The sequence below is a fragment of the Nuphar pumila genome, chromosome 1 (genome assembly GCF_984573655.1).
Source record: "Nuphar pumila chromosome 1, dmNupPumi1.hap1.1, whole genome shotgun sequence".
Taxonomy (NCBI): domain Eukaryota; kingdom Viridiplantae; phylum Streptophyta; class Magnoliopsida; order Nymphaeales; family Nymphaeaceae; genus Nuphar; species Nuphar pumila.
Window position 1 is genome coordinate 6241063 of NC_143249.1, and position 12841 is coordinate 6253903.

The 12841-nt window shown below is 39.2% G+C and overlaps 2 protein-coding genes across 2 annotated transcripts; both read right to left on the reverse strand.

Annotated features, from left to right (window-relative positions):
• Positions 1-2184: 2184 nt before the first annotated feature.
• Positions 2185-4501, reverse strand: LOC149847805 (EG45-like domain containing protein). The gene is made up of 3 exons (XM_090009500.1): positions 4364-4501; positions 2673-2940; positions 2185-2405 (listed from the first exon to the last, which is right to left on the reverse strand). The coding sequence occupies exons 1-3, from the start codon at positions 4479-4481 to the stop codon at positions 2399-2401; spliced, it is 393 nt and encodes a 130-aa protein (XP_089865626.1). The 5' UTR covers positions 4482-4501; the 3' UTR covers positions 2185-2398.
• Positions 4502-8914: 4413 nt separating this feature from the next.
• LOC149847806 (beta-fructofuranosidase, insoluble isoenzyme 1-like) lies at positions 8915-11685 on the reverse strand. Its single transcript, XM_090009504.1, has 5 exons — positions 10828-11685; positions 10338-10496; positions 9941-10182; positions 9739-9829; positions 8915-9258 (listed from the first exon to the last, which is right to left on the reverse strand). The coding sequence occupies exons 1-5, from the start codon at positions 11683-11685 to the stop codon at positions 9079-9081; spliced, it is 1530 nt and encodes a 509-aa protein (XP_089865630.1). The 3' UTR covers positions 8915-9078.
• Between the last annotated feature and the right edge of the window lie 1156 nt (positions 11686-12841).

Genomic DNA, 12841 nt, shown 5'->3' on the forward strand with positions numbered 1-12841 from the left:
CCCCTGATCGACGCCCAACGGTCAGATCTGGCATGGGGCCCATATCATATCCTCCTATAGTGGAAACATGGATCCGGTTCGAGGGTTTGAGATCTACCAAACACTGAAAAAACATGTATTGCAAGTCCGTTTGGAGGGTTCGGATGGGGATCGTAAAGAGGGTCGGGCCAACTATCCTTGGATCCAAGATCCTAAGCAATCGAACGAAAAGTTATTTTCAATGCTTCTTGTCAGATCCATTATTAACATTTAAAAATTGGGATCCGTTACTCCATATATAGTTTAGATATGGACTTGATACCCAATATTTCGAACCATGAGTGGATATAACATGGTCGGGCATGTGTTGGACCTGTCTGCACTCCTATAATTCTCTGAAAAAAACTGTTAAAGGACAAACCAAAACAGACTCAATTATCTGGTTTCGAAAACTTTGCAAGATGTCATGAGAGTGCAGAGTAGATCCACTGATCAGGCCCAACTACTTTACAAAGTACCCAGGCCAAGGAGTGGGCATCGGGCCAGCCCGGCCCGGCCCATTTATTATCGGGTCGGGTTTTTGCCCAGTTCTTAATGGGCTCAGTTTTGAAGAGAGGCCCACTAATGTGAAGCTGTCCCGGTTCGGGCGGGCCCAAATAAGACAGTTCCTACACAAAACAATCCTAGCTAATTGTGTGTGTAATTAATGTGATTTGGTACAATTAATTATCTTTCTCCTAAAATTGGTGCAATTAATTATGTAATTAACAAGTTCTCATGTACCCAAGTTACTATGTGATTTTTAGTTTTTATTAAAAATTAATTTTACTTTTTTATTTTTTATAATTTAGGCTCATTGGGCTGGCCCAGTAGCCTGCGGGCCAGGTTTCGATCTAGTTCCTAATGAGCCCGGGCCTAAAATCCTCTGAGTCAGCTTGGCCCATCAGGCCGCCTGGCCCGTTGCCCACCCCTTCTCAGGCCACACAAAACACAGAAAATCGGTGCATATATAACGATTTTCTGTGTTTTATCTGCTTGTAAAAACTTTGCAAGATGTCATGAGAGCTAATGATTGTGCCTGAGTACTTTATAAAGTATTCCGGCCATGCAAAATATAAAAAATCGCTACATGCAGAGGCGTAGCTAAGGGGGGGGGGCAGGACTGGGCTGTAGCCCAGTCCTGCCTCCCGAAACAGTTAATTTTTTTTATTTTTTTTAAAAGCCCAGTCCTAGCCCAGCCCTGATTCCATATGAAATAGATTTTTATCCATTTTTTTGCCCAGCCCTGACTGCAGCAAATAGTTTGATTTGTCCATATGAAATAGATTTTTATTAATAATTGTAGCCATTTTTTTTTTATCTAAAAAAAAAATTTTTTCGGGGGCGCTGCCCCCGAACCCCCGACTATCACACATTTTTTTTTTCTACACCCCTGTTTGCCCCCCCCCCCCCCCACATGAATCCTAGCTACGCCCCTGGCTACATGCATGGTGTTTTTTTGTGTGTGTAATTTACACAGAAAATCACTGCACGCATTAGTGATTTTCTGTGTTGTATGTGGCTTGAGCTTGACTCGTTTAAGCTCGGCTTGAACTTGTTCGAGGGTAGATAAACAAGCTGAGCTTGATCAGGTAATCAAGCTCGCATGAGCTAGATTAGGCCGATTAAACTCGATTTGTGTAGTTATATAATGCACAGAGTATATGTATAATGTATGTTTTTAAATTTAATCCATCAAATGGCCTTGCGCAGACGGGTAAAGTGTAAATCTTTTATTGAGGAGGTGGGTAGCTCAAAAACGACCGTGTTCAGTGCTTTCATTTTTTTAAAATAAAAAATGCTCAGCTTGAGCCAAGCTCGAGTTCAACTGGAGCCAAGTTTGGACAAAAGCTGTTCAGGCTTGAGCCGAGTTTTAAGCAACTGTTTTTTTTATCAAAGCTGAATCAACCTAAGTTCAACTCACCTTGTGTGCATCCCTAAACAGATTCACTGCACGCATTAGTAATTTTCTGTGTTGTGCGGCCTGGGTACTTTATAAAGTACTTGGCTCGATCACCTAACCATATATATATATATATATATATATATATATATATATATAGAGAGAGAGAGAGAGAAGGGTCAACCAACATTGAGCCCAAAGATCAAAGCAGAAAACAAGCCCGAAGAGCAAGAGCAAGAACAAAACTAGAAATACAGGAGAAGTAAACAAGAGAAAGAGATGTTATTTTAATCTTATTGTCAGGAGGCAAGGATGATAGTAATTACATTTACAAGAGAAACGGCAACAGAACAGTATAGAAGTTACACCAAAGTGTAATGGCAGCAGTGAACTCTTCATCATCAGCAGCAGCAGCTACCATAATAAAACTCACCAAAAACATATCTATCCTCATCTCACAATTGCTGTCAGAAAACGTCAAACCCTGCACACCAACCATTATCAGCTCCCATTCTTATCAACTCAGAGAAAGCAAAAATTAATAAACAGCATTGCAAACGATCTCTTTGTTCGGGTTTTTTTCTTACATCTAACACCATAAATAAATGTGATCTACAAGTTTTGTTTAGTGGGAACTGACTTTTGGATGTCCGATTCATACATATATAAAAGTATATCTGAACCCCAATACTAATTCTTCCAATCGGCATACGTTTAGTTCATGAGCAAAGTTGGTTGTTCAGATTCTTACGGCACATAGCTGATGCTGATGACTCCAGCGTTTGGGTCAGCAATGGAGGAGAAGGCTTCGAATGACAAGGCGAGGGTTGCTGCGCAGCCAGGGGAGCAATAGTGGACGATCTTGACCACTACACTAGTACCACTTACCGCGCAGGCCCCTGAATCATCCGTGCATGTCACCGAGTAGAAGGCGCCGCAGGCTGCACCACTGTCCCATATCTCATCACTCGCTGCCGCGATCATCACCCCATGGTCCTCGTACCCAAAGCATTCACTTGCTGTACACCAATTATGTATCAATTGATTTCTGTATGAAGTGTGAAATATATATATATATATATATGATGATGATGATGACGATGACGATGACGACGACGAGGAACCCTCACCGAGAACTGGATCACTTAATGGATAGGCAAACCCCAAGTAAGATCACCCACACCCAAGCCCTTAGGCATGATACATGTATTGCATCCTCAAAACGGCATTCTTTATTCTATTCATTATTAGAATCAGTTTCGGACCCGATGGTTTTCAAAACGATTCAGAGAATCGGCCATTTCGAGCAGAATCAGGCTCGAATCAACTTGAAGCGAATCAATTTTTTGTTGATTCGATTTTGGCCAATTCGCTTCAATTCTGATAACACTGAGGCTCCAACCAAACCAAGATGTATCGGTCAATTTTATTTTTAAAAAGTTAAATAAGTAATGAAACAAAAGAGCCAATTCAACCCTGATTAAGACTTAATCTAGCCGTTTCTGCCTGATTCACAGCTAATCGTAGTTGAAATGGCCGATTTTTTGAGGTGGGCTTGACTCAACCTCAAGCAAATTCGATTTGAATCGGCTGACTCTGACCGAGTTGCTTGGATTATGATAAACACCCGTATTGTCCATCGCTGCTGCTATAAACGTCAAAGCTGCACAGGCTTCTTGTCCCAAAGAACTCCAAGGCTGCCTTGGAAATAGGTACACAGATGGATCGGGATCCAATTGGCCAGAGTACAATGGATCAAGGTCCATTATGTCTATAGGCTTTGTAGCTGGCCAGTATTTAAGCGGTATAGGACCCGGACAAAATTTGGACATTTAGAATTGGATATGGACCCAAAATAGAAGGCAACCTGCTAAATTAATGTAGCTTGGGAACAAAAATATGCTTTTCTTTTTCTGCCAAATAGCTTGGAACATATCGGTGTGCTGGATCCCACCAATCTGAAATTAAGGATGCAAACAGTTTGGATCGAGAACAGCTAACTACATGAGAATTAATTTGGACCGGGAATTGGATCCGAAACAACCAAAAACATGCAAAAACCTCTATCCTGGATCCAACCCATTTTCATCCCTATCTGAAATTGTTGACTTTGAGGGAGAGCAGATGAGGCCATATTGTATGTAGCAAATGAATGGTATATTCAATCTCCACGGTACATCTCACTTGAGAACTATGACACGGGGCCCTCGCACATCTCTATCGAGCGAGATGTGCGGTGGAGATTGAAAAGCGAAGAATCAGTTATATACAATATGAACATGTTCCGCTGTCGACTTGAGGGATCAGACGCAGGACTTGATCCATCATGGTTCCAGCCTAGCTTGAACTCATTTGCAAACTTGGTTAGAATTGAGGGGCCATATTGTTAGTTGTACCCCACAGGGTCACCAATATTGGCAAACTTGGGTGTGTGATACTTACGAACATAAGGTGGTGTGTAGTAGGTTGCAGTGCCATCATCAGCAAGGGAAATTGAAGGAAGCACTAGGATCATGAGAGAGAGGAGGATGAGAGAACAGAAGAAAGTGGCCCTTTCCATTGTTGAGTAGTGCCCTTGTTTATCTAAGCTAAGGCAAGATAAGTGGCCTTAATATAGGGAGTGGCTGTTGATGTCAGGCCCCTCCTTGAAGACATACCATATCAATGTATTTGCATATCAAAACACCTCATCTACCTTGTTTTCTTGTTTTAATATCTTATCTTACGGGATTATTTGATATGAGTATTAATTAACATGGACATACTTTTACCTAGTTGGGTTTCTCTAGGGAAGAATAAATATAGGTTGGCAGTCGTACTAGGGAGATGTTTATATGAGAAATTAATGCAAGTTTCTTACTAGGGAAAACCGCTTGTCTGGTAGGAGTAGTTAATGCAAGTCACCTTGTGTTGGGAGGTTGCAAGTTCAAATCCCAGTGATATCGCTGTATAACTGGTAGCAATCTGCCTAACCCCAACTTGCCTTTTTAAAAAAAAGTCATATTTGGAGTATGGAACCAAATATATGAGTGCTCATCTGGTAAATGCATATATACCAAAAAACGCCTGTCCCTACGAATGGGACATCTACACACAAATCAAACATGATAAGCAAAAGCAAACAAACATGAACCCGCAGATCAAACATGATGACTAAATCTTAATCCAGTAATAGGAATGTAAATGGCATGGATTTAGGTCAGATTTAGCCAATACCATATCCAACAAATCGGATGTTGGCTAAACCGTGAATTTGACTCAGATCCAAAGAGTGAAAATCTCATACCAAATCCAGTTTTTTACATGTCAACAGATTTGGATATTCGTCAAATCTGAATATTCATCAGATTCAGTAGCAAAAAATCAAAACTACCTGCGAATTATAATTGGATATGGATTTGGCTTACCAAATTAGAATAAATGGAGTTCGATTCGGTTAGAGGTCGGATAAAATCCAATACATTGACATCTCTCTCTCTCTCCGTGTAAGTAGCCTTCTTAATTTTTCTCTCTATTAGAAGACATTAAAAAATCATAACACTTAACTTGTCATTCAACAAAATGTTGCCTGACGTGATAGTCCTATTAAAAAAATTGAATAAATTACATGAAAACCCAACTACTCCTCTTTGTCATTTTTAAAATGTTATAATAATACAACTAACTTTAGGCTTTTTAATGCCCCTCATCACTCCTTCATAAGTAGTATAGAATTTGCTTAATATTATTAATGCATTTTTCTTGTAAAAATAGCTAGTAATTACTTGTTTCTCACAAAATGAGAAATCTTAACAAGAGGAATCTATCAGCATGAAATTTTCAGGAGATTTTTTAAAATTTCAATTGTCAAAATATAATTTTCAAAATACAAACTAACTAAAATATGTAAGAAGAACAAAACGGTAGTTTTTCTAAGATTTTTCTTATAAAAACATATAGATTGTGATATATTAATTCAAGTGATAAAAGAGTGCCCCAAGGGGATTGGCGTGTGGGGTTGGGGCCTTGGCTGCTAGACGGCCAGTCAAGATTTGATGCTCATGGGCATCACCCCTCTGCGCAAGCCATCGCATAGCATAGGTCCCGGGGGTTGGGGTCCTAGCCTTGGGAGTTTTACGCTGCCGGCACGACAACCGTAGGAATGGCAGGCTGAGCCAGCGCGATTAGGTCTTCGTGTCTTGGTGCAGTTTCTTCAGTTATAATTTTTTTTTTAAAAGTAATAAAAAAGTGATATTTCACAAACTTTTTCTCATATTTTATGGGTGGGGAAGTGTTTTTCTCTTTACATACTCCACCACATACATGTTGTACCATCCAAATATATCCAAAGAGGTGTCGTAATGAGAGCTAGTAGAAAATGCAGAAAATTATGTAATCTAGAATTATTTTCCTAGCAATTTTGCGTATGGTAACCAACACAACAGGGGGCAGTCGAGCATTCGCTTTTCGCTAGTATGTATGCGGGGACGTCTCGTAACTGCTGTGTAGCATGTCATGACGTGAAATGATAATTGACCTTGGAGCAGTGTTACAAGTTTCGGTGTTTTTTTTTGAAAAATTACAAAAAAATAATAATAATATTTTTGTGGCTGATAAAAGCTTGAACATTTTCAGAATTCTTTTTTGTTTTCATTGTAAAAATTTCTAATTGTAATTAGTTTTATTGCCGGCATTTTGTGGGTAAAAATTTGAGAAAAATAAAAAGTTTCAATTTCCCACAATGAAATGTGCAACAATAAAGCAGATACACCAATTAGAAATCTCAACTGAATTAATCAGTATATATATGATTTTGAAAACCTCCCCAATGGAAAACCCTATCAAAACCTTTCAAATGGACTTTTTATTGGATTTTTGGTGTTTTTTCAAAATTTCGACTCTACATATGTTTGATTCAGATGCACAAATAGGTTTTTATAAGTTTAAAAAAATCAGCGGCCTACAATTTTCATAAATTTTAAAGACTCCAAATACCATTTTTTCTATCCAAAATTCATGATCCAAGCGTCGATTTCTAGTAAATTATCATGCCAAACACATCCGTGTTTGATGAAAACACACACGCATTGACCGTCCATCACGTGCATAATCCATCCGTGATGGACGGTCAACCCACAAAAAACACAAAAATACAAAAAGTGACTTTAGCGCACTTCTGAAGCGCCACTAAAAGCCCATATTATAAAAATGTTTTTAGCAGTGTTTTAAAGTGCCACTAAAGGTCCAGCAGAACTGAAACCTTTAGTTGCGCTTGGCACCAAGGCCTCTTTTTGTGCATTTTTGCACAAAGAAACATTGAACGTCCATCGCGCACACAATGGACGCTCAACATAGGTGTGTTTTCATTAAGCACCTCTCTCTCTCTCTCTCTCTCTCTCTCTCTCTCTCTCTCTCTCTCTCTCTCTATATATATATATATATATATATATATATATATATATATATATATATATGCCAGTAATGCACTGGCTCTGCCCACTTTCTCGTTCTTCCCCATTCTGTCCCCTCAAAATTGCATTTTTTAGTATTTTTTTCTCACATCCACCACCATAGATGTTATCTATAGATTTTGTTTAGTGGGCGCCGGCTTTTGGATCATCGGAATCTGACCTGTATACAGGTTTTTCAGTGATCCAAAATCAATGGCTATGAAGGTACCGGTTTTCTCGTCTCATAAATCATGTTTTTCGTCCAGAAAACATGATCCAATGGTAGATTCCCACTAAATTGAGCATGCTAAACATATCTAACGGTTCAGATCTATCATAAAACACTTAAAAACTCGGGGGCAGAATGAGAAATGGGGTCTAATATGTTCAGTTCTTATATATATATATATATATATATATATATATATATATATATAGAGAGAGAGAGAGAGAGAGAGAGAGAGTAATGCGCTCATTTTGCCTGCCTTCTCATTCTTTTCCGTTCTGTTCCCTCAAAAATCATAGTTTTTGGTATTTTTTCTCACTTCTAGCACCATAGGTGTGATCTATAGGTTTTGTTTAGTGGGAACCGGCTTTTGGATCACCCTAATCTAACTTGTATACAGTTTTTTCTGGTGATCCAAAATCAATGGCTATGAAGGTACTAGTTTTTCCCCGCTCATAAAAATATGTTTTTTTGTTGAACAAACATGATCTAAGAGTTGATTCCCACTAAATAGAACATTCTGAACACATCTAATGGTTAGATCTATCATAAAATACTTCAAAACTATGGGACAGAACGGGGCAAAATGAAAAATGGAGCCTAATATGTTCAGTTCTTTTATATATATATATATATATATATATATATATATATATATATATATATATATATATATATATCCGATCTGTAGGAGTTTGGTCGGGTAATAAATGGTTGAGGGTCGAGTCCTGGCCCATCGTGCTCCAAGGCTGTGTTCAGATTTACGAAGTTTTGGTATACCTGCAATAGGTTCCCAACAAAATTCTTTCATCCCGTGTTGCTAAACCAGAAATTTGATGTAATTTAGCTTCAATTCCCACCCAAATTCCACAAACCCAAAAGAAGCCACAAGCATTCAACCAGGCCAACCCAACCCCATGACCACACTTAATCGAGAGGATATCCGGTCATATTCAATTGTCACCCTGCCTGATTTCAACCCAATTTTACCATTAGGTTGCGGTGCGATGAATCTACCAGGCGACATGAAGATTATTCATGAAAAATTCCAACCAAAGAAAAAGAGAAAAAAAAAAGTCTACATTGGAAAGCTACATTTTTGGGGGATTTATGACCCAAAGAAATTGCACCCAGCACGAAGTCCTGGTCGCAATGGCTCAGTCTGCCATACCTATGTCGTGCCGACAGTGTAAAACTCTGAGGCTAGAACCCCTGCTCCCGGGGCTTATGCTAGGCGTTGGCTTGCGCAAATAGGTGATGGCCATGAAAATTGAAACTTGACTGCCCATGTAGCAGCCAAGGACACACCCCACTACGCCAACCCCCCTTGGGGCCATTGGGAAGCTACATCTTAATGCTTTTTTATTGTATGAACTAATTCAGCACTAGTTTTAGTAACTGGCGTAGAGGAACATGGGCATGAATCAAAGTCCATAGCAGAAGAGAAATGAAAAAAAAAAGCTAAAAATAATCTTTAAATAGTTTTGATCTCTTTCTTATAATCAGTTAATGGACGGTTTCGACATCGTCCATGCACTCAATCTCGAGATGCTAACTGTGGCAGCTCCGTTGTTGAACACAAAGAGTCGTGCATCATCTCCGACGGCCTTCTCGGGGTAAACTCTTGCAGTAATGCAAGTCTTTCCGCCCGCACCGAAACTCTCCACGATAGAGTGATCGATCTACAACAAATTATTGAATCCATAAAGCCTCATTAATGGCTATTCAATATCCCAAATTTGCTCAATGATCAGCTAAAATAGCACACTCTAATTTCACAGTGCAAGCTAAGGGCTTCTTTTAAGCAAAAAAGAGTCTTCCATTTAGCTTGAAAATTAACACAAAGACCAATTTAAGGGGGCATGTGTGGGATATAGCTTCAGAAAAGAAGCTCGTGAATCATGTATATTATGCTTGCAGTAAGCAAGTTGGAGTTCATGGGAGAAAGAAAAAAGTTTACACCATCAGGAAAGCGACCTTTAAGTATGGCATGCTTAGCCAACAAGACTAGGTCTCTGATCCCGGGTGTGGTTTCCCATTCCTCATGGAAAAAAAATCATGAAATTGGTCCCAATTCATCATATTGGTCCATGACCAAGATCATGCAAATGCAGTAACTATGAAAAAAAATAAAGGCAAAAAAATAAAAACTAGTAACATACCAAAGTACGTAGAGACAACTTCCCATCCGTTAGATCCACATCTACAAAGCCACCATATGTAGTTTTATCCACATCGGTTGCCAATGTTGACCTGCATTATGTGTAACTTCAGTCTACACATTCTGAGTATGTCCGACCTTGTGCAACTGAAAGAGGGAAAAAGAAAAAAGGAGCAAGAGAAAGAGTCTAATTGTGGACTTACCTGCTTTGGTCACTACACATGACTACCGCATGTTTATTGCCTTGACCCTTGAACACCCTAAAGAAGACTGCAGTCTGCTCCTGCAAGTCTTTGGAAGCCAAAACCAATAGGCCAAAAGGCCCAACTCCACCCTTAACTGAGGCACCCTTCTCACTGCATATCAATTGTGGGTTCACTAAGCTTGGGTCCAGAACGTCAGCCTCATCTAAGCCATGCAATTTAAAAGTAACTTCTACATCTGCCTGAAAAAGAACCGATCAAACCAATATCACCAAATTCAGATCCTTTGGCACAATGCAAAGGCTCCATCGAAATGCTTGAGTCAGAGTATATGAAAGTAACACTAGGCTTATAGAACCATATTTCTCTCTTGATACAACTAGAATGAGAATTCTACCTGTGATGCCTTTACTATTGGAACCTCAACAACAGACCCGCTCTTAATCTGTTTATTCTGAATGTCGTATTGTTCTCCGCGTAGAGCTTCAATTTCTTCAACAGGCCACTGAACAAGCTGCCTTCCACTTGGATCAAGCCAAATACTTCTCGGAATCGACTGAAATGAATAAAATCAAGGACGCCATTAATTCTTCATTTTACAAGACAAATAAGAAATATGGTGACACTGTTTTGAAGAATGTAGATACAATAATCAATACCCATGTTGAGCTTTTTGTTCTGGGGGGGCTTATTTGGATGCACCAACTTATCCAGAAAATTAAGATTACTTGGAAAATGCAATTTCCAAGCCTATCCTAGTTTTGTAGATAAGTAGGTGCTGCCAAACACCCATGCATTGGTATGCAAATCATCATTGTATCATTAACTTTTGTAGGCATACTTGTGTGCAAATCATCATTATATCATCAACTTGCAGGCAGACTTACATGGACACCAGCCCAACCTTTCAGCATATCACTGGGCACACTGTCTGATTCATTCATCCACCCCAAGAGAATCCTTCTGTTCTTGGCACTATCATAGAATGTTTTTGAGGCATAAAACTTCCCATAATCATATCTCAGCCCGCTCGCATTATCGGCAGACTTATTATCAGGTATATACTTGTCTTCTTGATGCAAATATGTCCCCACAGTGTAGTATTCATACTTCTTATCATCCAAGCTTGCTTTCAGTACATGCTTCACATGATTACCAATAACAGAGGTATCCAATCCCTCAGTACCTCTAAGAGAAACAGGGAAAAAGTCGGGACACTCCCACATACCAGTGCCTGCTGAGGAATGAAGAGAGTGTTGGGCTTTAACCCAATGAATAAAATCCGTGCTCCTGTAAAGAAGAGCCATCCCCCTGTGACCTCTTTTGCTGCCCACAAGGACTCGCCACATTCCATCTGGACCCTGCCATGCTGTAGTGGGGTCCCTAAATGAACTAGCATTGATCTTGTTTTGAGGAGTGGGAGCCATCAAAGGGTTGTAAGAAGGCTTCACCCACTCCCTAAGAAAAGGGTCAAATGGGTTCTTGGGCAGGGCAATGTTTTGAACCTGTTGGCCTGCTGTGTTTATTCCTGTGTATAAGATGGCAGGCTTGCCCCCTGGGAGGATGGTAGCAGAGCCAGACCAACAACCCTGTATGTCAAATGGCCCAGTGGGATATATTGCTGGTTCAAGAGGCAGCCAATTGATCAGGTCTGTGGATATTGAATGAGCCCAAACAATGTTGCCCCATACAGCACCAAATGGGTTGTACTGATAAAACAAATGGTAGACTCCCTTGTAATACATAGGGCCTGAAGTTTGCAAAAAAAAAAGTCAGTTCACTATAAATTTGCAAAACAGGAAAGGAAAGAGAGTCCGATCAATTCATTTTTTGTAGTTCTTTTTATTATTTATAATTGATGAGTAAAATAACTGGAACATAGGAGGCTGACTCACCATTAGGATCTGAGCTCCCACATAAGCCATGTCAAAGAAAAGAGGAGAAGAATGTGTTAGCAACAGATTGAGAGTTTGCAGATCACTTTATTTACTCGGGAGAAAGGGTCAGAGTTATACCATTGATCCAATGGCTTGGTGGTTGGAAGTGATAACTGGTTCTATACTGTAGGTTTTGAGTAGTGTTTGTCTGCACAGATTGGAGTTCTTCAAAGATCTGATGAGATGCTTTAACTCCATTAACTGAGAGCAAAGTGTGGATGAGAGCCAGGACGAGCATCACTCTGTAAGGCTCCATTGTATCTCAAGATAAGTCCCTTGTCTGCACAAGAGAAACAACATATAAAACTCAAAAGACCATTGGCTTTCCTAGTTTATTAGTATGTTTAAGGAGTAAGCTTGCAAGTGATGGGAAAAGAAGGGCAACTAATAAAAAGTAGATACGGTAGAGATTAGAAGCCAAATACAAAAAGTAAAGTTAGACACCAAACTTGACAGGGAATATTTGTACAGTGGGCCATTTGAAACTGATAAAAATATGGCATTGCTGATTCAACGATTGATAAACTGAATTCAGTCTTTATTATCATGAAAGAAAAATTGAAAAAAAGAAAAAGAAAAGAAAAGTGACCAAGTTGAATCATAAAGGTAACAAACAACCACAGTGCAGAATGAGTGTATTTGACTAGGGCAAGCACCTTTAGTGGATGATAAGAGTAAGAATTATGATGTATGATAGATGGATTGTGAACAAGAAAAGAAAGAGAGTATAGTTACTTTAGGAAAAAAGAGGTGCTGCAAAAATTTTACTATCAACCAACATAAAGTAACAAAAAGGTAGATTACATTTACGTGACCAATATGCGGTGAACACGGTGAATTAATTTTAGCCACCTCATTTTTAAAATATTTAAAAGATGCCTCACCTTACAAAAATGTGCAGCTTTCTGTCTACAATTACTTGTTTTGTCAGTTATAAAGAGTACAAAAATGATGTTTAATAAGT

Excerpts from the sequence above, each read along its gene's own strand:
- LOC149847805 (XM_090009500.1), bottom strand. The coding sequence starts at position 4,481 with ATGGAAAGGGCCACTTTCTTCTGTTCTCTCATCCTCCTCTCTCTCATG. Across the intron at positions 2,941-4,363 it reads CTACACACCACCTTATGTTC|CAAGTGAATGCTTTGGGTAC; the intron begins GTAAGTATCACA and ends ATTGGTGTACAG.
- LOC149847806 (XM_090009504.1), bottom strand. The coding sequence starts at position 11,685 with ATGTATTACAAGGGAGTCTACCATTTGTTTTATCAGTACAACCCATTT. Across the intron at positions 10,497-10,827 it reads AAGGTTGGGCTGGTGTCCAT|TCGATTCCGAGAAGTATTTG; the intron begins GTAAGTCTGCCT and ends TATTCATTTCAG. Across the intron at positions 10,183-10,337 it reads CAATAGTAAAGGCATCACAG|GCAGATGTAGAAGTTACTTT; the intron begins GTAGAATTCTCA and ends GTTCTTTTTCAG.